Source organism: Phocoena sinus, chromosome 1 (genome assembly GCF_008692025.1).
Source record: "Phocoena sinus isolate mPhoSin1 chromosome 1, mPhoSin1.pri, whole genome shotgun sequence".
In the NCBI taxonomy this organism is placed as follows: Eukaryota; Metazoa; Chordata; class Mammalia; order Artiodactyla; family Phocoenidae; genus Phocoena; species Phocoena sinus.
The window spans coordinates 65,956,406-65,983,714 of NC_045763.1; the positions used below are offsets into that span (position 1 = coordinate 65,956,406).

Here is a 27,309-nt window from a genome sequence, read left to right on the forward strand (position 1 = left end):
CAGACCTCAATGAAGTTGGGAAACAATCTTAAGAGCAGTCCATCAGAGTGCTTACGGTCACAGCGGCCTCTTTGGACGAAGACTTGTAGCATTCTTTCTCTTCTCGGTGTCAGCTTTTATTAGTGCGCTGGGGCTGGGGAGGCGGGCCAGATCGGCAGACACGGACAGCCTCTGACCCTCTGGAGTTGGTATGTGATAAGCAGCCCTAGCAGTGCCATGTATTGGAAAAGCGAGCAGATGTTTGTGTGTAAACTAGAAGAAAAGGACGTGCCGGAGCTGGCAGTTCCTCCCGAGAAGGTGAGCGACCCGACGCCTGGCCAGACCAGCTGAATCGCAGTTTCCTGCGAGCTGTTTGCGCTCCTAAATGAGGTTCAGAAATTACCTGTAACGGCCTCATCTTCAAACCTGGCAGTTTTTTTTTTTTCTTACGTAGTAGCGTTAGTCAGTAATCATTGCCTCCCCTCCCCACAAGCTCACTTAACCTGAGGCCATGGAGACCGTAATTTGGGAGACGAAGCCTCAAGCCTAAGGCGCTCTCGGGTACATGTGAGTCGTGCTTTTGTTGTGTTTGCAGTGGTGAAAGGGCGGTGGGATAAGTCGGGAGGTCCAGGCGGCTGTGGGGTGGGAAGGAACAGAGGCGCGGCTTCCCGCTCCCAGCCGCCAGCGGATGCTTGCCGGCCCTAAGGAGCTCCACCGGCCGTAGGCGGTCCGCGCTGCCGCGGCCCCACAGCGAAATAGAAGCAGACGTGGCTCCAGGAAGGCCTCTGGATCCTAGGGCGGGCTAGGAAGGCCACTTTACTTTAAAAAACCGAAAGAAGCCAACCCCAGGGCTCTCGAGTCACACCATTCTTCGAGTAGATGGGGGGAAACTGACAAACTCTCACCTCACTCTGGAGGCAGGAGCCGCGGCGTATCTCGCGTTTTAGGTTTGAAAATCATCTGCAGCCTGTTTGAGCGCCTCCGCCGGACCCGCACTGGGTACCGCTGACTTTGTCTTCGCGCCGACGCTGGCGGGGAACACTCGGCGAACTCGGGGCTCTTCTGCCTAAACTCTTTGTGTCTGCGGCGCTGGGTCCCGAGTAGGGAGCGCACCCGAGGGTCCCGGCGGAGAGCCCGAGGGACCGGGGGGCTCTGACAGTATCTCTTCTGGTGCTACCAGAGTGAGGGAAAGAGGGAGGCGAAGAGACAGAAATGCAGAAGTGTGGGCCGTTCGAGTTCCGGGACCCCCCCCGCCCCCCAAGCTAGAGTTTCCGTAAACGAAGGCAGAAAAAGACCAGAGCGGCTGCGTTTTCGTTTAAGAACAAAACTCTTACAAAGGCTTGGAAACACTTGAGTAATGCGCGTTGTTGCTTTAAAACATTTTGACCGAGGTTGGGTGAGTTTTTTTTAATGACACAAATTAAATTCAGCTGGATATTTTCCATTATTCGACCCGCTTTTTGCGCTAGCTAAAAATAATCCTTTAGAAGCTCAAATGTTGACTTACCGAGCAATAAGTGGCAATTTACACCTTAAAGAAACGAGTATAAATCACTCGCAGCTCTAATTGCTGTAAGTTTACGAAAGAGCTGCTGGCTCGGTTTAATCTGAAGCATTTTCATTCAAATTGTCATCGGAACAAACACCAGGCTTCTTAAATCCCGCTGTAATTAGCTTTCAAGTATCCTATTAAACCTCTTCACCTTTCGGGCTATCCAATTCAAAAAGCCCCCTTTTAAAAATATATATGTGTCTTGCTCTTTTAATTGAGGCTATTAAAGAAATCAAGTTCCTACCCCCACCCCCTCCTCAAATCCTCTTTTCTTCTCTCCCACTTCACCCCACCCCCATGCACCCCCTTTAGCCGGGTGATCCCTGATCCGCTGTGATTGACGTCTAGAAAGAAACTGCTTTGTGCCGGGATGATTGTTATTAACTTGTTACCCCCGGCAGGGGGGGCGGGGAACCGACGTGCTACGGTGAGCGCGGGGACCCGGAGCCCCGAGAGCGCGGCAGCGCGCCGGGCGAGCCCTTGGTGCTCCGGTGGCCGCCTAGTCGCGTGCTGAGGCTGCGCCGCCGCCGCCGCCGCCCGCTGCCTGTAAGGGAGGCTGCGTCGGCGTCGGCTTGCCAGGCGCGCGCGGGCCCAGGCGCCCAGACGGCTGCACGTGCGGCCTGGAGCGCCGTGGGCCTTCATTAGTCCGCCCCGCGTGCGGAGAAGCTGAAGCTCTGGGCCGCACGTGCCGGCTCTGAACTTCTCGTCTCTGTTCCTCCCCACTTCCCCGCCCTCACCTCCTCAGTGCCAGGGGCTCATGTCGGAGGAGTGCGGGCGGACTGCAGCCCTGGCGGCCGGGAGGACTCGGAAAGGCGCCGGGGAAGAGGGACTGGTGAGTGGGTAGGGACCCGGGTGGCGGCGAGCCGGGCCGTGGGGAGGCAGCCCAAGGACGAAGGGCTGCTGTCCCCGCGCTCCTCCCCGGGCGCAGTTGGCCCCTCGGGGAGCGGGTGGAGAGGAGTTCTGGGGCGTGGGGAGAAGCTGAGCCAGTGTGGCGGGCTGCGCAGGGCCGCCAGGCGCCCCAGGTCCTTGAGGTCAGTGGTCTGCAGCCCCGGCGGGGGCGTGGTGGGAGCATGGACACGGGGGGAGAGGGCGAGAAGCGGGACCTCAGAAACTGGGGGTGGTTTGGGGTAAGGGAGGGGAGGCTGTGAGGGAGCCCCCGTGGGTCTGTGGGATGGGGAGAGAAGGAGGGGTCTAGAACCGCCTGAGACCGCGCCTCGTGGCTTCCTGCAGGTGAGCCCCGAGGGAGTGGGGGACGAGGACTCGTGCTCCTCCTCGGCCCCACTGTCCCCGTCGTCCTCGCCCCGGTCCATGGCCTCGGGCTCCGTCTGCCCCCCTGGCAAGTGTGTGTGCAACAGCTGCGGCCTGGAGATCGTGGACAAGTACCTTCTCAAGGTAGGGCGGAGCCGCGAGGCCCAGGGGCAGCGGGGTTCCCCGGGAGCTCTGGGAGAAGAGAAAAGTTTACTTTCCCTCTCTTTTCCACTCAAGTTCTCGCTGGAGATTGTAGACTTTCTCAGCACTATGGCCCAGTCAGGGGCAACTCATGCGGTGGGAAAGAGTGGGAGAATAAATCTTAGAATACCCGCTGTTGCAAAACTGCTTAAGTGTGACCCATACTGGTCTAGACGTGCCGATACCTTGGGTGGATGTGCTGGAGTTAGCCACCTACTTGTAGAGAAACAGAAGTGGGGAAATGCTTACCCATTCTGGAAACAGGGTCCTGCCCGATTATTTTTACTGAGCCTCGGGTTATGGTCCCTCCACCCCCAATAACACCCACACGTCTGCCTGCTTATGAGGATTCCAGGTCTGTATATGTTGATCGATTTCCCCTTTTCAGTGTCTCCTTTGGTGAGAACCACTGTCAAGTGCCTTAAAGGGTCTTTTCTGGATAGATATTTTACAGTCTTATGTTTATTTACACTAACCTGAGGCTTTTCCAGAGTAAAAGTTCGTAGTAGCATTTAAATGAAAACCATTTTCAATATCTTCCTCCTCTCATTAAGGTTTAATACTTCAGGGCCACCGAATGATTTTTTTTGTTAATGTCATCTTCATTGCTTAGTGGAAAAAAATGGAAATTGATGTAAATTTATACAAAACAGAAAGAAAGAAAAATACTTGGGATGAAGTGCTTCAAGTGGTGGTTTGAGAGTTGACTGTCTCGATTTGTTTTACTTCTCTCAAGATATTGTGGGGGAGTTTTGGAGTACAAATTCTGGCAGGCTAGTTACCCATGTCATTGCATGAAGGATCATAGTCCCTAGTGTCTTAATTCTAATACCATGGAATTTCAACTTCAATAGCTTTTTAAAACCACTATTTAAAATAATGATCTCTCCTACACTGACTTAGTAGCAAACCAGTTCACTTTCTATTCTCCTCACCTCCCCCCACCCCAGTTTTTCAAAAGAATTCATTATGGAGAATATGAATTCAAAAAGCAAATTAGTGAGTTTCTTTACATTTCTCCCTTAACATACAAAGCTGCTTCATCTGGGGAGTTGGAATGATACCCTGTAGATACAACCCAGATAAAGCACCAAAAGGAGTTTTGGTGAAAACGTTTAAAAAGTGACTAATTTACTTAATTGGTGGTTGATTCTTAAAGCTGGCTTTCTCTTTAAATCTGCATTCTTAAGATTCCCATTCCAGTGTTTCCACACCTGAGCCTTTTTGGATATTTTAAAAACCATCTTTTGGATCAAAACTAGTTTCTTATTTTCAATGAGCCCTCTCAGTAATTAGTTTAATCTTTAAGAATGTTTCTTGATGGATCTATAATGGATCCACTACACAGCAGAGAGGATAAAGAAAAAAGTTATTATAAAGTGACTCAACATATCCTCTGGAATAGATAAAATCATTTTTAATGTTCATCTTTTATATGTTAACATGTTTATATGTTATATATGTGTATTGTATAAAATAATGTAAGTTATCTGAAGAGTCTTTTAAAGCTTTCCTTTGTAGTAGGACCAGAGTCCTCTCAATGAAGTCTTCTACATACAGTCTTAGTCCACCCCTTTTTGTACATATTAGTATATGTACAAAAACACTAGCTGCTGCTTATTATATAGGAAACTAGTTCTAACAAAAGTTTGACACTTTATGATTAAAAACTGAGTTCTTAACTTTTTTGCCCCCATTTTGTGTGCTTATTCTTCCAGATAAGTTTGAATTCAATTTGAGTCACTGGTGAAAAAATAATTGTTAGACCTAATAGAATATTTGAGGGTATAACTGTTTAATATAGAAAAACACCATATTGTGAGGGAAGTTAAATGGAGTTAGAACAAAAAACATGAGAGGAGTTAGATGCATCTGTTGCCCCATCTAATACTTCAGTGTCCTGTCATTTGAGTGATTTTTTTCTGGCTTGGTCCTATATATGTATACATACAGAGATTGGATCAATGTAGCCATCAGGAAAGGTTTATAGTCGCCAGAATTTTCTCTGTTCACCTTACTTTCATCTCTGGAAAAGAAATGGAAGATGAAGGAGATTTTTTTTTTTAAGTAAACTTTGACGAAAGGTGGCAAACCAGGCGTTGCATCTGGCTTTAGGGAACTAGAGAATGGCCATGACTCTTGCCCTGAAGCCTGCATCTAGCCTTGCTTAAAAAAAAAAAAAAAAAAAAAAAAGTGCCTGGATAACATCAAAATGCAGAAGGCCTTAAACAGTGGAATACTAAAGGAAACCTGTATTTCTACACTTTAACTTAATTGGGCCTGTTTGAGGAAAAAAAATAGAAAGAAAATGCATCTCTAATTAATAGGACAGCATTCACCATTGTTAATTTTTTTTATTTCGATTTCCTCAGATTTTTTTCCCTATTGTTTCCTATTGCTATTTTCCCTGTTTTCTTGCATGGTGAGCAAGTAGTTCTTTTATAGCAAGACCAAAACTTAAAATTTCACTAAAATGATACTTTCATTAGTGCTTTGGAAAGAGACACATAACTGTAATTAGAAGCCAGTGAAACTTTCTTCAGCTTCGAAGGACCCTTTATATTTCATATCACAGAAAAATATGTTGAACAGTAACGCTAATATGATAGAATCATTGGACAAGATAGTCTTTATTATGAAATAGTTTAGCAAAAGCTGTATTTCACAATTTCCCACTTTTCCAATTTCCTAATTCTTATATTAGGCACTAGATCCATTTGTAGAGTATAACTGGTGTTTTTGCATCATTGCCGTTGTTTTAAATGAAATTTAATTAAGCATAAGCCTAGTTCTTGTGTCCAGTTAACAAGAGCAAAATTTAGGAGGCTGCATTACAGGCAAATTGAATTCAATACACATCTTCGTTTTTGAAGGCTAAAGATGTGCCGCTTATATTATGATAGCAACAGTTTAAGGTAAGACTATTTATGATTTGTTCCCTGATTTGACAATGTTTCATGCTCCTATATAGAATATAAAGTGCTGTGATTTATTAAATTAAATCAAAGCATTTAATGTCTTACTTCCTGAAGTATAAATGGCAAATAGTTGGGTACCCTTTTAGAACTGCTTATAATAGATTTATTTTTTCCCCTAGTAACCAAATCATTAAAGTAGGGTTACCAATGCTTTTTGTTTTGATTATTTAATGTTAGACGGGAGCCAGGGCTTTGGCCATTTCAACATTTAAATCTACCTTAGGAATTTCTGTTTTGTAAGTAAAATGGATTGCCTGGCTTCTTTACATGGGTAAGTATTTCTTACAAAGCTTCTTTTCCATTTTCTTTCTCACTTTAACTAAAAAGTAGATTGAGAAGGGATGTGGCTTGAATTCTTTAGCTACCATGTTTCATGGTGGGAAGAATTTGGTCAAGGAAAAAAATATAAAACCAGTATGTAGGACTTTAAAGTGGCCAAAATTTTCCCTCTGTTCATATACGTTCGATAACAAAACAAAACAAAAACAAACCAAAAAAACCTGAATAGACACTCAATTAAAAAAAAACCTGAATTTTTCAAAAGTATATTTTAAAAATTAAACACAAAGTTTATAACATGCTACTGTGATTTTCTGGTTGAGGTCTAAAAGAGAATATATCTAGATGCGTATTTGTGTAAATGACACCTCTTAGATAGAAACATTCAGAGCATGTGTTAAAATATTAAGAGGCCAGCTTTTAAAATTGCCTGATACAGAAAACCAATGAAGGATACTCTTAAGTGTGTGGTATTAGAATGGCTTCTCATCCTAACCTCTTCTTCTTCACAGGTGAATGACCTGTGCTGGCATGTTCGGTGTCTCTCCTGTAGTGTCTGCAGGACCTCCTTAGGAAGGCATACCAGCTGTTATATTAAAGACAAAGACATTTTCTGCAAACTTGATTATTTCAGGTACACCGAAACTTTTTTTTTTAGTAAGTAGATACTCCAAGAAGGTATTACACAAAGAGAATTTTGTAAATAGCCTTTCTTGTCCAGTTTTATTTACTGAAGCCCACTTTTTCTTATACAATGGATTTCAAAATGAGAATGCTTCATATTTTTGAGGTATAATTTGTATTAAAACAAATAAAATTAGCATGCTTATGTGTTTTAGGAACTCAGTATACAAAAATTAATTTTAAATAATTACTTCCACTTCGGCGAATGAAAGTTTTAGGTATTAAAAACAGGGAACTTCTTTGCAGTGCAGAGATACAAAGTATGAAATATAAGATGACTTATTATAACAAAGCCCTTTGTTCAGGGGGAGTAGCAAGACAAAAATGAAGTAATTATGGGGGAAAAAAAATCAAGGTTTTGTTGTGCTTTTTCCAGTTTACTATAGAATGACCCCTTGTAATATACCTATAAAATGCCAGCAGTTTGGAAACTGATTAAACCATATTATTCAGAAGAAGTGACCATTCCAGTATCGGAAATACACCAAGTCTAATTACGTATTCTGCCTAAAAATCCTGTTTCTTTTGTCTGTTCTTTGATCTTTGCTGTGTGAGACTGTATTTGCCTAGGATATTAAATGTAACATTTTCTCCACATGGTCTCTTTATAATAGTTTAAATGTAAAGTTTCTTCTAAGATAGCTATCCACTAAGAATTAAATTCTGTCTTGAAATTGAAATCATCCTTAAGCATGACTTTTGAAAATTATCACATTTTTTCCCTATTTGCATTTCCAAACGAAGAAGAATGTTCATTGTGAAATTGGGAAGTTAATAGTACATACTGAAGTTTGTAATACTAATTATGTTATTTATACTCAATTTCAAAAACCGATTTAAGAGAGTTTAGTGATTGATTTGAATAAAATTGCTAGGTAATTTAAAGCACTTCATGAAATCCAGAGTCCTTTATTTTATAAAGTCATAGAATTTTATAATTACCCAAAACATATATTTCTCATCAGGTTTGCTCTCTGTTTCCTCAAAAATAGTAGCAGTTTGCCTCCTCTTTCACTTAGGATATGCTAATCTTAATTTTTTTTTTATTTTTTGGTAATTTAAAGCCCCTTAAAATGTTTGGTTTCAGAGACTTATTGAAAGTCTAGTTCTTCAGGATTATTTTTATACTTCATATTTTATTATATTCTGAAATTTATTTTTATGATACAGTTTTTCAGATTAACTTAAAAACTGGCAATACCTCTATACTTATCTAGTTTAATGTGGATATGCCACTGCAATTGTGGTAGGAGATATGACAGAGAGTGTCTGGTCACTAGGACTGAGAGAAAAAAGAAATCTTTACATCTGGCATTTTGTTGAGATTAACTTGAATTTAATGTCCAGATATGTGTCTAAAAGTTTTAGGTAATATTTCCGCTTCTCTTGTGGATGGTATTGCAACAGTTTGTTCACCAAAGCAAACATTTCTGAGTTTTCCTTCACTGAGGTTTCTGAGGTTTCCTCACACCAGAGTGAACAATTTCTGTTCTCTTCATTCTTTGATAATATCAATTTTAAATGTTTTAACTTTAAAAAATATTTAGAGCATTTTCTAATTATCTCAACTTGGTTTTAAGACGTCATTATTTATATCTTCAATGGTATGCTTTTGTATTTTTAGGTTTCAGCCTCGAGTGTGTGTGTGTGTGTGTGTGTGTGTGTGTGTGTGTGTGTGTGTGTGTGTTATGTTGAGTCTCTAGGTAATTTATAAATGCACTGATATTTGTTACAAGAAGGATACTGAAACTCCTATGTCATTTATTTTAAAAGGAAAAAAATCCTTTTCTCCTTTAGAGTAACAATGAGAAGGTTTTGTTTTATAAACAGGTTTGAATTATGATCCCATCTCAAGTCTCGATTGTGTACCATATGACTTTTAAAAAATAATTGATTCCTGTTTCCTTTCCTAACTTGGGTTAATCCAATGAGTAAATAATGTGTTAATTTAATCTTAGATTGATGAATATCTCACCAAGCATTAAAATCTTCACCTCCCACCCTTCTATTTATGTAGAAGGTATGGAACTCGCTGCTCTCGCTGTGGGAGGCACATCCATTCTACTGACTGGGTCCGGAGGGCCAAGGGGAATGTCTATCACTTGGCGTGCTTTGCCTGCTTTTCTTGCAAAAGGCAACTTTCCACAGGAGAGGAGTTTGCTTTGGTGGAAGAGAAAGTCCTCTGCAGAGTGCATTATGACTGCATGCTGGATAATTTAAAAAGAGAAGTGGAAAATGGTAAATATATACTTAAAATACTTTTGAATCTTTTGGGGCAGTGAACACAGGGACAATAACGATTTTTCCTAAGGTCATCTTAAAGCATTACTTTGTGCAGTGTAATTGTGGTGAAACTCATTAAGCCCTCTACTGTTAGTGATGGTCTCCATCTGTTTATTTACAAGAAAAGCCATGGCATATGTATTCTCCTTGTGCCATATTCTCAGGAAGCAGCCTTGAGTTTAGGGTTCTGTTTTGCTTTTTATAACCATTTGTTTCCTTGTATTTGCCTTTGTAAGGATGAGCCTTAGATGTGCACTTCCAAATTGGTACACTTTTGACTGAATATACAAGCCTACAGATGGAATATTGTTTCCACAGTATGTTTCTAGTATGTTCTAAAACTTAAGGGATTTGGCAAACTAGATGTATACAGTTTCATACCAAGCCAAGAGATGCAAGAAACCCATTATTGTATGATTGTTCATACAACAACCTATTATTGTATGAATGGTGTGTTTTTTAAATGCAGGTAATGGGATTAGTGTCGAAGGTGCCCTCCTCACAGAGCAAGATGTCAATCATCCAAAACCAGCAAAAAGAGCTCGAACAAGCTTTACAGCAGATCAGCTCCAGGTAGACATGACAATGAATTTATGAGTTTTTGAAGCCCTTTCCCACCTAAAAAACAAAAACAAAAACCACCAAACCCAAACTAACAAAGCCAAACAAAAAATAATCTCTATGGTGTCTTAAAACATTTTTGTTTTCAAAAAGGTTAGCCTGTGCTTTTTGTGAAAACTAACTTGTTAGATGTATGAAAACATTGCCCTACATATTGTTTATCAATATTTTGAGAGTCATGATGTGATATGAACTCGTCATTCAAGTTCGTCTCCCTGGGGTCTGTTAGCATTTACATCAAAGTGGAAACAAAATGTTGATCTGTTCTGACTTCCTGATAAAAATTACTTTAACCCAGGCATTTACATTACTACATGTAATTGTGCTAGAAGATAAAATATTTGGGGACTCTTAACAGAAAGAGACGCTCAGTGTGTAGGTCTGTGGGACACTAATGTGTTCATCTTTTTAACAAACCACATTGAGTCTTTTAATGGACAAGATTGTACATTTTCTGAGTAGGAAAGAATTGTAAACGCTTTACCATAAATAGGAGTCTACCGATTGACTCCAATCAAGTAGACCCTTCTTGTTTTTAAAGAGGGTAGAGGGAGTAATTCTATAATTTGATGCTAAAGGTTCATTATGTTCCCTGAAAAGGGAGGGATTATTTTCAACTTAGTTGCCCTTAATATAATTGTCATAAGTTCTGTTTATACAAATTGTCTTGAAAGTAATGAAATAATTACTCCTTGCTTTATATTTAAGTCTACGCATACAATGATTCTTTCTGGCATTTTTTTTCAGATAAAGAAATCACCTTTTCTAAAAGATTAATGTGACTGAAATATTTGTTTTATGTTAAGGAGAGGTAACATCTGTAAAGCGCCTACCATGTATGGCTGGGTGCTTTACACATAGTATCCATCTTAGCTCAGACTTGTAAGGATATTTATACAATGTTAAGAAATGAAGGTAATATTTTGAAAACTCACTTATAGTATTCTAATACTTGGCAGTATTTAAGATGAATGCAGTAAAAGAGAGGATTTTTATTTTGAGAATGATTAAGAAAGAAGCCTTGATATGACACAAATATTCCAAGGGAACTTAATGACATTGGAAGCAATCTAGCATTAAAATCTAGATCTATTCTAAAAAATTTCCAAAAGATTGTTTTTGATTTCTTAATTTAGGCATAGACTGCATGGTCAGTAAGTAGGAAATGAAAGATAAGGCAGTTGAAAGAGATATCTGTTTGAACCTTGCTTTTTGGGTGCCACATTTGGTTGTAATGAAGATCACGTAAAGCCCCAGGTTAGGAGATATGAATAGCTGTGGGAGATCTGGCAGCAAAATACCCAGTAGTTAAAAGGTGTCTGAGTTAAAATATAATCTCTAATATAAATACGTTCTGTTTATAAAGTGGGCTGTTTCCATGAAAGCCTGGCTGTAACTTTAATAATCATAAGGTTGATAGCTTTAGTTTGATATAAAAATTTATTAGTAAAAGGATAACTGAAAATTTGAAACCACTTTAGGTAGATATACAATCTCATATAGGAAGATAGAGGCACTAATTAAATAGAAAGGGAATAATATTTGTGGAGGTCTTTGTATACCAAGTCTTATGCCAGACATTTTCTCTACATTATCTTCTTTTATCTCTTACAATTCCTTGATATAGGTAGCCTCATCCAAGAAGTGTAGGGACTCCCCCAGAGCAGACCACCAAGGGAATGGCAGAGAAGAGATTTGGACCCTGCTCCCCAAACCTCTGGTCTTTTCATTTTGCTTGGCCTCCCAGGAGACCATGAGAAGAACTGTGCCTTAACAAAGCTCCACTTAATGGCGGTGGCAGCTAAAACAAGAGTGAGATTCTGAATCTTGTAGATAGCCTTATAGTTTTAAATTGCAAATGTGCATAAGCTATTTAAGCCATGCATTATTATATGAAAATATGATCTGAATCATGTTTTAAAAATTTATATCAGAATCATAGGTTTTTTAAAATGAAAGCAGAAATTATATACTTTCAAAGCATGTTCTCATTTATTCAGTATTTATTAGCATCTATCTGTGCCAGGAATGGCTGAAACAAATGAGACACAATCCTTGTCCTCAAGTGTTCTTTGTAGCTTAGGAATCTAGGATAAGTTGAATCGTTATACTTTGCCAGAACCTCTAATAAATCAGGCAGTGTACCTCATTGTCAAATTGTCCTACTTTTCAGACAGCTGAATATATTTAAGTAGTGCTTGAATTTAGCTAAACAATAAAATATAGGTGATCAGTAAGTCAAGACTATTCATAGACTACCTGGTTTGGACTCATACGACTTAAAATGAGAGGAACAAACAAATTTCCCAAATTCTACTTTAGAAGCTTATGGGAAGAAAAAGTAGTTTGACTTTCAGAATAGAGTGCTATTTTGTGTTAGCAAAAATATTTCAAATATTGTCTCATTTGTATAAATTGTATTTTAAAAGTTCTGGCAATACTATGGTTTGCTTATTGTAATTGGAAGTATTTGCTCAATGATTATTAATGTTAAACATGCCACGGTTAGCACCTACTTTAATCTGCTTTCAGATCAAGTTGGTCAGCTGCTACTATGCAGACTCCTCACATTTCTGGTAGACATTCTGGCCTTAAAATGATGTGTCTACAGAGGCTTGCTCCTTGACCATGTTAAAAGAGCTCAGAAAAGGAGTAGGGTGGATTTTGGCATCATTAGTGACCAGAGAGTAATGAAACCAAGTTAAAATTAAAAGGGTTCTTTTGTGAGACTAAACACTGATGAACACATCTTACTTTTCCTTTAGCATATTCTAGCTTTAAACCATCAGTGTTGATTTAAGTTTTCCTTTATTCCTTAATGAGAAATTGCTTTAGTAAATGTAATTTACTTCCATTATTAAACTTGTGAATTTGAAATGCATTTGTGAAAAGCATGCTGTTTTTGTTTTATAAATTATCAATAATGGCCTTACAAACAAATCTTCAAATATCTGTTCAGCTTTTCTGCTTGAAAAATTAAAAAACAAAGACATAATTAATTTGTTCATTCTTTTTTCTCTTTGGGATGTTACATGCTTAACTACGTATAAACACAACTCTATTTGTACATGAAGATATTAAACTTAACACATTTGGAGTAGGAGAGGAGGAAAGAAGTGAGCTGGACGAGATTATAAACTTTTAGGCTGATTCTGCCCATTTTTTTAAAGAAAAAATACATGTGCTGTTTACAGCGAGTGTGTGGACAAGTGTAGTTGGATAGGAAGCCAGGAATACCTTATTCTGGAAGAGTCACTATCAAGCGAGAACTTAACTGAAAAAAATTATATAATTTGTAAACTTCATAAGGTTTCCTGGAACAACATCGGTCTTTTTCTCCACGCTATCTTCAGATTTTCCTCACATTGTCGAGGTTCATTCCATCACAAAGTCTTCACTGTGTGATAGGAAGGGGGATTAACTCCTGCGGATATGAAGAATAAGACAGTCCCTTTGCCCTCAAGAAACTCACTATCTGCTATGGAGAGCTCGACTTGCTAACACATTAGTTAGCTACCCAGTGACAAGTGCAGTGGCAAAACATAGTATTATATGAGGAGCAGAGTGGAGAATGCAGTTAATCTTGCCTCCTGGAAATGGTGTCGAGGTCAGCAGGACTTAAGCAGGTCTTTATTTCACTTAGCATAATGTTCATCCAGGTTGTCATTAGGTAGATTACCCCCATCACATGCCCACAGACATGCACAATCATGTTGGGTGCCAGACTCCCCTTTCTCATTCTTATAATACTTTCTTTATATTTTATAATACTTCCCTCTATTGACTTTTAAGTAATAAAATTCAAATATCCCACTTGATTTCCGTGATTTCCTTTTCTGAAAGAATCCAAAGCCCTTGGCGTGTGCTTTTATTCTGGTACTCCTCCCTCCCCCCACCCCCACTCCTCACCTCTCACTTTAGCTTGTATTGTTGCTAATTATTGGTATGCGTGTATCTTCTCCTAGGAAGTTGAGACCAGAATCACTTGGGAGCTTTTCCATCTATAAATGTTTAGATCTCAGGAAATTCTTATTCAATGGGCTGATGGGTGTCTCTTTTTAAGATCCCAGATGTTCCTTTGCATAGAGCAAGTGCTCAAAACAATTAATGATGGAGTCATTACAATTAAGTGGAATCCATCTGTTGCACTGTCTGCTTTTGCAGACTGATAAAAATTGTGGTAGGGGCTTTGAACCTGTTTTGCTCAGTAGAGGCTGAAGATTAAAAAATATTCTTTTAAGTTTTTTAATGCTAGCAATTTTTAACAAAACGGAAAAAATAGTAAAGAGACTTATACTATTATGCATTTGTGGGTTGTCAGAATGGAAGAAAAGATGAGCTTATTTTTAACAGCATAGTTGATACAAGTTTTTATGTTGAAATAGATTTTTTTTAAGATTTCAACATAGCAACTTGTGCATAAATGTACACAATATGCATTCTTTTTTTATACATACTTCCCCATATTGATTTTCAAGTAATAAAATGCAAGTATCCCATTTTCTTGTGCATGTCTTATCTCTCCTGTCATCAAAATGCATAAGACTGAGCTTCTTATTTTTAGCTATTTACTACCTACACTTTTTTAAAAAACAGGTTATGCAAGCACAATTTGCTCAGGACAACAACCCAGATGCACAGACCCTCCAGAAACTGGCAGAAAGGACAGGCTTGAGCAGACGTGTGATACAGGTGATTATTTTAAAGGTTAATCAAGAGATGTTAAAAGTTCTAGGTCTTTTTTTTTCCCCCTTTTGGTATCTGGTTTATTTCACTTAGCATAATGTTCATCCAGGTTGTAACATGTATCAGTACTTCATTCCTTTTTATGGTTGGATAATATTCCAGTGTATGTACCACATTTTATTTGTCCATGGACAAATATTTGGGTCGTTTCCACTTTTTGGCTATTATGAATAATGCTGCTATACATATCAGCACACAAGTATCTGTTTGAACGCTTGCTTTCAGTTCCTTTAGATATATACCTAGGAATGGAATTGCTGGATCATATGGTAATTCTGTGTTTAGCTTTTTTTTTTTTAATAGATCTTTATTGGAGTACAATTACTTCACAATACTGTGTTAGTTTCTGTTGCACAGCAAAGCGAATCAGCCATATGCATATACATGTCCCCATATCCCCTCCCTCTTGAGCCTCCCTTCCATCCTCCCTATCCCACCGGTCTAGGTCATCCGCAAAGCACCAAGCCTATCTCCCTGTGCTATGCTGCTGCTTCCCACCAGCCAACTATTTTACATTTGATAGTGTATGTATGTCGATGCTACTCTCACTTCACCCCAGCTTTGCCCTGCCACCCCACGTCCTCAAGTCCATTCTCTATGTCTACGTCTTTATTCCTGCCCTGCAACTAGGTTTATCAGTACCATTTTTTTTTTAAGATTCCATATATGCGTGTTAGCATAATGAAACAACAGACAAAGGATTAATCTCCAAAGTATACAAACAGCTCATGGAGCTCAATATCAAAAAAACAAACAATCCAGTTATTCTAGGTCTTTACAAGTGTAAATTGTTGTGGGGGGGTTTGTTTTGTTTTTTGTTGTTGTCATTGCTTTGTTTTGTGAAGAAATGTGAAAGCATTAGCTTGCCATTTTAGGTCTCTTCACACTCGAATCAATTTTTTTTAAACCTGTTAATTAGCCTGCTTGGTCTAGGCTTCCATTTGTTGACCATTCATTCATTGCTCAGAGCAACCCTAAGGATCCTCAGGCTAAAAAGACAGCTGTGGTTCCAAGCTAGATCTGGTTTTGAGGCCAGAATTTTTTTCTACTTTTCTATTATTGTGTATGTGAGTGAGTGGGGGAGGGGTGGGCAAGAGGTGGGATATCTATGGCCTTTGTTAAAGATCCTGGTAGAGGGAGTGATGTAAACAAAACTAGGGAAGGATGAGTTAGAGCAAATCTGTTGACAGATAAGATTTATGTTTGCAAATTGTGGGGGATGGAATTATTGGAGCTGAACTTGGAGAGGCTCTACATGTAGAGTTCTCTTCTGAGCAGGAAGAGATTTTACGTGATTTTAGGAAGAAAGGTCTGGTGACAGTACGTGGGAAGAATTAGAGTTGGGAGAGGCTGCATAGAAATTGACACATTAGGTGTGATGCCCAGCAAAATAGTAATTTTTTTGAAAAGAGATTTAACTGAGGTAGTGGCCTAGAATTTATCTGAAAACGTTTTATTGACTGAACACTGATGACAGGTACTGGATGCTAGAGAGACAAGAAAAGGACCTGGATACTGTAATGGGGAAGCAGAGAGACATCAAAGATGACTCTTAAATTTGAAGTCAAAGTATCCATGGGAATGGTGCTATTGACAGAAATATTATAGGTGTTTTTAAAAACGGGTTTGTTAGCTGGAAGGGAGATGAATTCCCTTCTAGCTGTGATAATCAGATAATGATGGTAGCAGTTGAGCACATAAACAGGTATTTTAGGGATGAACAGGACTCAAACAGAGAGGTCCAGTCCCCTGAAATTGGGTAAGATCCTTTCAAAAGATATCACGGACAATAAAAAGGGAAGAACGGACTTTATGGAGAGAGCTGTTTGGATTGGGCCATTACAGTCAGAATCAAGGAATGAGTCTGGTATAGAAGCATCATGGAGGGCCAAGGAGTTAGGTGGGTTCAAGATGGAAGTGGTCAACTGTGTCAAGATTTTCTATTACCTTCAGATCAGGGAAGTGGAAAATAATTTTAAATAATATTTAAGGTTAAAAAAGGTGTAAAGAATTAATAATGCTAGTGACTGTAACTATCGAGATGAAGTTCAGTGGGGAGAAAAAAGGTTAAGTCCAACACTGCACATATAATGTTTTACTTCTTAAATTGGGTGATTGGTAAACAGGTATTTATTCTTTAGTTTATTAAGCCTGAAGTATTTCATAATTAAAAAATCATTTATACCAAGAAGTCAGTGGGAAAGACCTGATGATATTGTATCTTCTCCAAAGACCTAGATTCCCAGTGGATTTGGTTGAGTGCAGTGTAATGAGGCTCTCTTAAGAGGCAAGTCCCATGACCTCAGTATTTTTCAAATGTCCAGGGTATTGTGTTTGTTTCAGAGTGCCAAATTTTAGAAAGGGACTAACAGGGAACCAATGTGAAAAGAGTGCTCCCTTTACAGGAAGGTTGAGGTCATGAAAGTCTAGAAATTATGTGCTGGTATTAACAGCAACGGGGATATTTATCTGGAAAAACGATCCAGAGATGGTAAGGGAAGGAATATAAACAGTATAAACAGAATAGGTGTCTTTAAACGTATGTGAAAGGCTGTCCCACAGGCAGCAGGATCGGGTGTCTGCAAGGGAATGTAGGAAAGAAACAGATTTCACTCACTATCAAGAATTTTCTCAGGATGTAAGTCTACAAAAATGGCATAGGCTACCATCGAGGTAGTGAGTCCCTGTACCTGGAAGTGAAGCTTCCTTTGTTGAGGTAGTTCAAACTTAATGGTCTGAGGGGTCCTTGTAATCTAAGACTCTATACGTTCAATGACAGTGAGTGCTGTAGCTAAGTCAGATTCATGATTATTATGTTTTAGATTATTTTGAAGTTGGAAGGAAAGGAAAATGGAGGGTTTTCTGAGAGCATTTCTTATTATTTGAAGAAATAAGGACCGCAGACAGAGATCTGTCGTGTAATTTCCAGGTGTTTAGGTCACCAGTATTATGAGCAAGTTAACTTCATTTCAAGCACTAGAACTTGGAGAATATGCTGTTGGATGGTGGCTTTTAATATGTGAGGATTGAATTTAAATATTTTTGATAAGATGGCAAAGGAAGGAGTACTAGCAATTCAAATATATAGTCCGTCACAGTATTTTTGAAGGATTAATTACAGTGATCTCAAATAGTAGTCATAACCTCTTCGCCTAGCCTACTTCCTAACATTGGGCACACTTTAGAAAAGTTAAAGAAAAGAGATTTGATTACTAGGCCTTGATTCTAATATGCAAACTAGGCTACCCAAAGATTAGGTAGAAGTAATGTTCTTATACAGGGTGTAAGTACAGGTCTCACCTTTACTAGCTAAAGTCTGCATAGTGAGACATTATAACAGAGCAGATCGTCATTGAGCTGAAATCACAGAATAAAGATGGATGATTTTACTTTTCACTCTGCGTTCAGATACAATCACTGTTCACATACCCTTTCAGAGAGGTGAATTATGAATTGTGTATCTTACAGAAACATGATAAAACATTGCTATTTCTTCCAGTCAGTGTGCTCGAAGTTCTCTTTCCATATTAAGATCTACATCATTTTTATTGCTACACATATTGAGCATAGAACAATTTATTTAGTTTATTTCCAATTTTTTGCTATCATAAAAATGCTGTAGTGAACAACGTTGTGCGTATACCTTGCACGTTTGTTCGGTAGTGTCCGTAGGATAAATTTCTAAAAGTGGGACTGTTGAGTCAAAAGATAAAACATTTTTGGGCCTTTGACTGATAGTACAAAAATCGCCTTGCAGAAAGTTCATAACCAATTTATTCTACCAGGACCTATGTGTGAAATTTCCCTTTCCCCAATGCACGTAAATCCTAAAAACTGTCATTCTGTTACATCCTTTCCAATTTGGCAGTCAGAAAATGTCATTGTTTTCATGTATATTTCTTTTATTGTCAGTAAACCTTAACATGTGCTTATTTTGAAAATAAAATTTGTATTTTTTAGTGCTCTTTTCTACTGGGTTATTTCTTTTCTCTTTATCGTACTGATGTTTATTGTTTATCATAGTTAAACTTTCATAGTTCATCAGTTTCCCTTTCACTTATTTTTTCCACATAGAAATTTTACATGGTTTTGTATTCAAATCTCTTACTATTTTTTTCTCATAGCTTTGGCTCCACCTAGAGAGTATATCAACATTGGCTTTTGTTTCCTTAAACATTTATGGTCGCAATTATTTACACCTAAACCCTAATTTATCTGGAATTGACTTTTGGTTACATGTTGTAAAGTAGGGATTTTTCTATTTCTTTTCTCCCAGACTATTAGCCGGCTTCCTCTAAATATTATGCCAATACTGATTTCCCAATAATTTAAAATTCCATCTTTTTCATACATTAAATTTGACTCTTTGGGTTTTCTGAGAGATTCATCTTATGCATTAGTCTTTTCTTTTGCAGAATATCTACATGGCCTGCTTTCAGCTTATGTATTTTACAATTTAGAACTCAAATTTTTTAAAAGAGTATGTTGCTCATAAGAAATTTTAACCCTTGTTAGAGGTTTGAAAGCAGAAGGAGGAAATTTTAAGTCAGTGAGGAGAGTCAAAGGGACTGCATTTTATTCCTGAAGCTAGGTAGCCCTCATGTCAGAAGTTGTTTTCTGATGTCTGGAATCTTCAACTATATTTTGCTGTGCAAGTTACGTGACACTTTGTGTTTTCAAACCTCTCCCTGCTTAATTACCTGTTGATCTTTCCAAGGAGCTATTTGAATTAGCATTAAGGTAGTCATTCTACTGTTTATGTCATGCTTTCTTCATCTTTATTTACAAAGTCTGAGATTTTTTAAAATAACTGAACAGTTTCCATCCAATATATAATTTATTGGAGACATAAGATACTTTGAAGACACTCTGGGAATCACAGCACCATGTGTTTTAGGTTGTATGTAGTCCTCTGGGGTGCTTGTCTTCCGGGCACTGTCAGGGGAAAAGGCAGGTGACAGCAGTTCCTGCTTACAAATTGGAGAATGTGTGAGTGTGTCTTCTTGGCTGGGTGGGTGACAGCAGTGGCACCTGTTAAGGAGCCTGTGGAGGAACTGTGACTGAAGACTTTGGGTAAAGTCTCTGTATAGGTACCTAAGAGTCTAACTAACGCTCCAGAAGATGGGGGAGAAGGCTGTGACTTCTCACTCCTTTTCCTTGATACATACCTAAGCTTGTTCCTGAAATATACCTCAGGTGCTACCGCTCAGCCACGTGCTCAGACGCCATTGTATTATTGGTTTCTGTTCCTTTGGTTTTAACCCCTTGAGTTTATACTTTGCAGACTTCTGTTTGTGAGTCCCAAGGACAAGGTGTGCCTTTTGATATCAGGGCAACTTTTTCACATAAATCTTTTTTGCAGCTTCCTTCTGTTCCACATTATTTAGCCCTGATTCCCTAGTGCCATCAAGTACCTACCTACCAGCCCTAGGTAGAGACTTATGCCCCTAGCCTTCTCCCCTGATCCCCAAATGTTCTTACCCTAATTTCCTTAATGTTTTTATCCCTCCACTTCTCTGTCTTCTTACGACAGAATTGCTCTGAGTGATAGCAAATAAATACTATAATATTTTAATAGAGAAACACTCTGTAGACAAGTTTTATCTAAGAGCAGGGAGTTCAAATGCATGTAGCTTAGATACTGGAAGCATTCTGGGCAGTCTAGCCTTACCCTGACCTGCACATAAAACTCTGCTTACCCAGAATATGCTTCCTTTATTTCTGTGATAGAGTGGACAACAGGCTGGTTAGCTCTTTACATTCGGTGAGCTGTTTCACCAGTGGATGTGTTTGTTATTTTATTCTGCTTAAATATCACTAGTTGTTTCTTATTATAAGCCTAACCTTAACCTGCTTCTTAGAGAATAGCCTATGTATTTACTAAGAGAAATTGAACTCAGCAGGTTACAGTGTGACTGGAATAACTGAATCAAGAGGTTTGTAGAAAGCTTTAAGCTCTCAGTAGGGATTTTAGTCATTTGAAAAAAGATTTAAAATAAGTCCAGCAGGTGTCTGAGAATACATTTAGTAGTGCATTTTTTAAAGTTTTCTGATGAAAGGGCTTTTTCCGTTTTCCTTTTTGTCCTAAATGCCAGTAGTAAAACCAAGGAAACTTTTCTGGAATTTTGAATCCCTTACCCCATTTTTATTTTGGAAGATGCTGGCTTAGTATAGAATCAGTTTTTAAGTAAATCAACAAATAATTATTATTTGGGCAAAGAAAATGACCATTGATAACTGTGCAAAATTGTTTCTCTTGTGTCTACAGAATTCTTTTTTAGAAAGCTTATTTAGATTTATGCTGCGCTTACATGGTAGATTGAGGTTGCATTCCTTGGTAAACTGAACTGGTAATGTACTCAACTGATGATGTGACATAGCTACATTGCTTTTCTCCTCCCTCAGGTGTGGTTTCAGAACTGTAGAGCACGCCACAAGAAACACGTCAGTCCTAATCACTCCTCCTCTGCCCCAGTCACAGCAGTCCCGCCCTCCAGGCTGTCTCCACCCATGTTAGAAGAAATGGCTTATTCTGCCTATGTGCCCCAAGATGGGACAATGTTAACTGCGCTGCATAGTTATATGGATGGTAGGTATCCTAATATTTAACAGCTGCCTCCCAAGCAATCAATTTCTGGTACCTTCTAATAGTACATTATTGATATACTATTCACATTTTTAACTATTACCTCAGTAGGAGCTGAAAAATATTGTCGGGGGTGGGTGTAGTAGGGAGAACTACCCAACATTCTTATTTCGGTGACTGCCTTTTAAGGGACAAGTTTAACACTCACCTTACGGCTAAAATACAAATATTGATGACTCATAGTGCTTGATTTTAACTTAGGAAAAACATTCTTTTGGTTTTCTCCTGATAACTATTTAAATAATTTATTTTCCTATGGTCAGAGAAAGTATTCACACTCAGATTTTTAGATTGGGGTTTACTGAGTTTTGTTAAAGAAACTTTTTTATTGAAGCAAAACATACATATAGAAAAGTACACACATAAGTATTCAGCTTGATGAATTAATAAGATGAACATATCCATGTAAGTACTACCCAGATGAAGTAGTAAAACGCAGTTAGCACCCTGGAAGCCTCTCTTATGTCCCCTCCCAATCATTATCCTCTTCCTTCAAAGTAATATGGTGTTGACCTCTAAAATCATGTTCTAGGTTTGCCTGTTTTTGAGCTTTATATGAATCGAACCAAGCAGAATGTATTCTTGTGTCTCACTTCCTTCAACTACAGTGTTTGTGAGATTCATCTGTATTGTTGCAAGAATCAGTGATTTGTTTGTTTACATTGTTATACAGAATTCCACTGTAGGAATATGCCACAATCCACTTTAGGGTTGATAGACATTTGCGTTATTTCCAGTTATGCATATGCTGCGATGGACCTTATTGTACATGCCTTTTGGTGCCCATTAATTCACAGTTTGATTTGATATATACCTGGGAGTAGAACATAGGGTCCTGGCTACACATATGTTCAATTTTAGTTGATTCTGCCAAAAAGTTTCCAATAGTAGTTGAACCAGTTTACACTGAGACCAGCGGCACATGAGAGTTCAAGGTGCTTCACATCCTGGCTAACACTTGGTATGGTGTGACTTCTTAATTTAGCCAATTTAGTTGTGTAGTGTTATCTCATTATTTTCATTTGCTTTTCCCTCATCACTGATGAGACTGAGCATTTTTTCATTGGGCATTTGTATATTCTTTTTGTGAAGAGCTTATTCATGTCTTTTGCTTGTTGGTCTGTTGGCTTGTCTGTTCTGTTTTTGCCTTGATTTGTTCTAGTTTTGGCTATATATTGAATATAAATAAGTTTTTTGATGATTGTATGTGTTGCAGATATCTCCTATTCAGTGGTTTGCTTTTTCTCCTCTCTTAAGAGTATGTTTTATTGAGCACAAGTTCCTAATTTTAATGTAGTTCATTTCATCAGTTTTTTTCCTTCATGGGGAGTGCTTTTCTTGTGACCTGTTCAAGAAATTGTTCCTACTCAAAGATAATGAAGATATTTCTCCTATGTTATCTTCTAGAAATTTTGTTAAATTTGTTTTACCTTTGACATTTAGATTTACAGTCCATCTACAATTGAATTTTGTATGTGGTGTAAAATAAGGAGCAAAGTTTTTGTTATGCTTATGAAAGTACCAATTTCTCAGCGGCTTTGCTGTGCTACACTTATCATAAATCAAGTGTCCATATAATTTATGTGTCAATTTCTGTACCCTCTGTTGTGTTTTATTGGTCTATTTATATCAATACCTAATTGTTTTAATAATGCTAGGCCTATATTCTTGATATCCAGTAGTACAACCTTGTCCTACTTTGTTGTTCATTTGTATTGCCATAAATTTTTCCACCAATAAAGAGAAAACAATTGAGATTTTGATATCTATTAGATCCATCTGTAGGAAACTGCTATCTTAATAATATTGTCTTCCATACCATGATCTTAGTCTGTCTTTCTATTTATTTAGGTCATCTTCAAATGCTCTCTTATATTCTAGAGTTTTCTGTTTAGTAATCTTGCACATGTTTTGTTAGATTTATTATAAATTTTTGTTTTGATGCAGTTGTAAATGGTTTTTCCTCTGTATGTGGAAATCTAGGTTGGCAGCTGTTTTCTTTCAGCACTTTGGCAGTATGAATTACGTTGTCTTCTTGCTTCCATTGTTTCTGTTGTTTAGAATATAGATAGTTAATTAACTTGATACCACTTATTGTTGAAGTCAGCTGTTGGTCTTATTCTTGCTCCTTTAAAAGTGAATCTCTTTTTTTCCCCAGCTTTTCTCTTTATGTTTGGTTTTCAGTTTTAGTATAGTGTGCCTAAATGTGCTTCTTGAATAGCATCGTTTGATGTATTTCACTATGCAAAAGGATCAGATTTTGTCTCTTCAAGTATGGTTTCTACCCTTATTGAAAAAGTCCATATTTTCCAGCATTTTGACCGTCCATGTTCCAGTCTAGATATTCTTCTGACCTATCTTCCAGTTCACTAATTCTCTCTCTGTCTAGGCTGTAAAACTCATCCACTGAGTTCTTAATTTCAGTTATTGTGTTTTCAATTTTTAGAATTTCTATTTCATTCTTTTATATAGTTTCCACTTCTGTGCCAGAATTATCTATTTTATCGCTTTATTCCTTAACAAAATTGTTATATTAATTATAGTTACACTTAAGGACATATCTGACAACTCCAGTATTTTGTGGGTCTGTTCTATTGTTTTTTCCTCTTTGTTTTCATTCAAGTCATGTCTTATTTGCCTTGTTGTTTTTTTGTTGCACTTCAGATGTTAGGTATGAAAACTATAAATAATTTGAGGCTCTGGTTAATATCTTCCACCAGAGAGGATTTAGTTTTGCCTTTGGCAGCTGGTTAGGTCAGAGGGAGATCAACTTAATCCAATCAGGCATCAGTCCTCACAAGGGCTGGTGTATTTCGGGGTCACTACTCCTTGGAACTAGCCTTTTGGGATCCCCCCCAAAAGCTTACATTTTGTTTTGTTTTGTGTCTGTCATTTTTTTTTGAATTTTTGAATTTTATTTTATTTATTTTTTTATACAGCAGGTTCTTATTAGTCATCCATTTTATACACATCAGTGTATACATGTCCATCCCAATCTCCCAATTCATCACACCCCCACCCCCACCCCCTGCTGCTTTCCCTCGTTGGTGTCCATACATTTGTTCTCTACATCTGTGTCTCAATTTCTGCCCTGCAAACCGGTCATCTGTACTGTTTTTCTAGGTTCCACATATATGTGTTAATATACGATGTTTGTTTTTCTCTTTTTGACTTACTTCACTCTATATGACAATCTCTAGATCCATCCATGTCTCTACAAATGACCCAATTTCATTCCTTTTGATGGCTGAGTAGTATTCCATTGTATATATGTACCACATCTTTATCCATTTGTCTGTCGATGGGCATTTAGGTTGCTTCCATGACCTGGCTATTGTAAATAGTGCTGCAGTGAACATTGGGGTGCATGTGTCTTTTTGAATTATGGTTTTCTCTGGGTATATGCCCAGTAGTGGGATTGCTGGGCCATATGGTAATTCTTTTTTCAGTTTTTTAAGGAACCTCCATACTGTTCTCCATAGTGGTTGTGTCAATTTACATTCCCACAAACAGTGCAAGAGGGTTCCCTTTTCTCCACACCCTCTCCAGCATTTGTTGTTTGTAGATTTTCTGATGATGCCCATTCTCACTGGTGTGAGGTGATACCTCATGGTAGTTTTGATTTGCATTTCTCTAATAATTAGTGATGTTGAGCAGCTTTTCATGTGCTTCTTGGCCATCTGTATGTCTTCTTTGGAGAAATGTCAAGTTAGGTCTTCTGCCCATTTTTGGATTGGGTTGTTTGTTTTTTCAATATTGAACTGCATGAGCTGTTTATATATTTTGGAGATTAATCCTTTGTCCGTTGATTTGTTTGCAAATATTTTCTCCCATTCTGAGGGTTGTCTTTTGGTCTTGTTTATGGTTTCCTTTGCTGCGCAAAAGCTTTTAAGTTTCATTAGGTCCCATTTGTTTATTTTTGTTTTTATTCCCATTACTCCAGGAGGTGGATCAAAAAAGATCTTGCTGTGATTTATGTCAAAGAGTGTTCTTCCTATGTTTTCCTCTAAGAGTTTTATAGTGTCCGGTCTTACATTTAGGTCTCTAATCCATTTTGAGTTTATTTTTGTATATGGTGTTAGGGAGTGTTCTAATTTCATTCTTTTACATGTAGCTGTCCAGTTTTCCCAGCACCACTTATTGAAGAGATTGTCTTTTCTCCATTGTATATCCAATCAGGCATCAGTCCTCACAAGGACTGGTATATTTCGGGGTCACTGCTCCTTGGAACTAGCTTTTTGGGATCCCCAGAAAAGCTTACATTTTGTTTTGTTTTGTGTCTGTCATTTTTTTTTTTTTTTTTGCGGTACGCGGGCCTCTCACTGCTGTGGCCTCTCCCGTTGTGAAGCACAGGCTCCGGACGCGCAGGCTCAGCGGCCATGGCTCACGGGCCCAGCCGCTCCGCGGCATGTGGGATCTTCCTGCACCGGGGCACGAACCCGTGTCCCCTGCATCGGCAGGCGGACTCTCAACCACTGCGCCACCAGGGAAGCCCTGTCATTTTTAACGAGGGCTTCTCTTCAGTGGTCCCTGATCTTTCATATTTATTCCCCACCCCCAAAGTCTAACTCCTGAAAACTTTGCTAGATGTCTCAGCCTCTCACACTCCTTTTCTTTTAAAATTGTTACCAAACTTGTGGAGGAAATGTAGCCTCATTTTATTTCTCTCCTTCCCTGGGACTTGACTTTGCAAGTTCTCACTACCTGGGTATCTTTCCAACAGATGCCTTCAAATAGATTTCTAAAAATTGTGTCCAGCTTTCTTAATTGCTCTTAGAAGGACATTTGGTTTGAAGCAACATAGTTCTTACTGAGAGTGGAAAGTTCATTTTAAGGTTTGATTAAAGAAAAAATCAGAGCCTGTACCATTGATGCATTTACCTACACTAGGATTAAAGTTGTGTGTGTTCACATGAATGACTATAGTGTTGCCCAAGTCAAATGTGTTTTGATGTATGTTTAGGGACGAGGCAGCTCAGCATTCATAAATGAGAATTTGGGGCAGGGGTCACCCTATAGAGGCACCTTCGTATGAAAGCTAGCAACGTCTATGCAGGCAAAGCTCACGTGTTTCTAGCTGCAGGGTAAAGTGCAGTGAATGGGGTATGGATGGAGGACAGTAAAGTGGCAAAAGCTTGTGACCCCAAGGAAAGATTTTGGGGTAAACCATTCCTGGATTCTCATTTAATACTATACTCACTGTGCTGAATAAGCTAATGCTCCTGCTGAGGTCAGTGGAATGAGTGTAGCTTGGTGCCCTCAGCTATAAAATCAGTAGTGAGAGAACATTGCCTTGGATTGTTTTTTGTTTGTTTTTTAAATCAGTTTTATTTACCCTACAAAACTGATCCACAAATTTCTTTCTATTTTGTAGCTCATTCACCAACAACCCTTGGACTCCAGCCCTTGTTACCCCATTCAATGACACAACTGCCAATAAGTCATACCTAATTCCTTTTTTCAGGGATAGAAATGATTAAGGATATAAACTTGTCATTTATTATGTATAAAATACCATTGAAAATATATTAATGTTAGTTTTTTATTTAACATCCAAAGCATTTCCAACATCACTTTGCTGCCCAGGTATGTATCTCTAGTTGGCCTGCAAGACACTTTTATTGATTCTTCATTTTTTGGTAAAACTTATGTTTACAAGAAGAAAACAAATCAAAACTTTTTTTTGTATTGTATGGAAATAGTTCACTCGAGTGTGTATCTGTTAATTTATTTGTCATCAAAAGAGCACTTTGCCTAAAAGAAAGGACTGACAAGTGTGCAAAATGTTTACAATCCTTTGTGAAATTGTAGTGTATCATTAGTTTGTATCTGTAAGTTATTGTTATAAATACTACCTGTATTTTTTGTTATATACAGCTTTATACTTTGAAGCTTGTATCTGTGAATTTGCAACTGAAATTTATTTTGCCAATGTTTTCTGAATGAACTGAATAAAGCTTCTGTTATAGCATGCCATGCAAACACATTATTGTGTTTGTGGTTGATGAACTATGGCTGTAAATAACACTATAGTTTAATAAGCCCATCATTCTAAGTTTATTAAACATTTTCCATTCTTGTGAAAGTTTCAA

The 27,309-nt window shown here is 38.3% G+C and overlaps 1 protein-coding gene across 2 annotated transcripts; it reads left to right on the plus strand.

The window, feature by feature from the left end:
- Positions 1–27,309, plus strand: LHX8 (LIM homeobox 8). Of its 2 annotated transcripts, none has more exons than XM_032648724.1 (9): positions 1–546; positions 2,277–2,363; positions 2,762–2,923; positions 6,750–6,871; positions 8,939–9,159; positions 9,674–9,777; positions 14,422–14,517; positions 20,977–21,160; positions 26,592–27,309. In XM_032648724.1, exons 2-9 carry the CDS (start codon positions 2,289–2,291, stop codon positions 26,666–26,668), a joined length of 1,041 nt encoding a protein of 346 aa, XP_032504615.1. In that variant the 5' UTR covers positions 1–546; positions 2,277–2,288; the 3' UTR covers positions 26,669–27,309. The 2 variants fall into 2 exon arrangements, with proteins under 2 accessions (XP_032504615.1, XP_032504605.1); XM_032648714.1 differs by having other exon boundaries at positions 71–297; positions 26,592–27,195.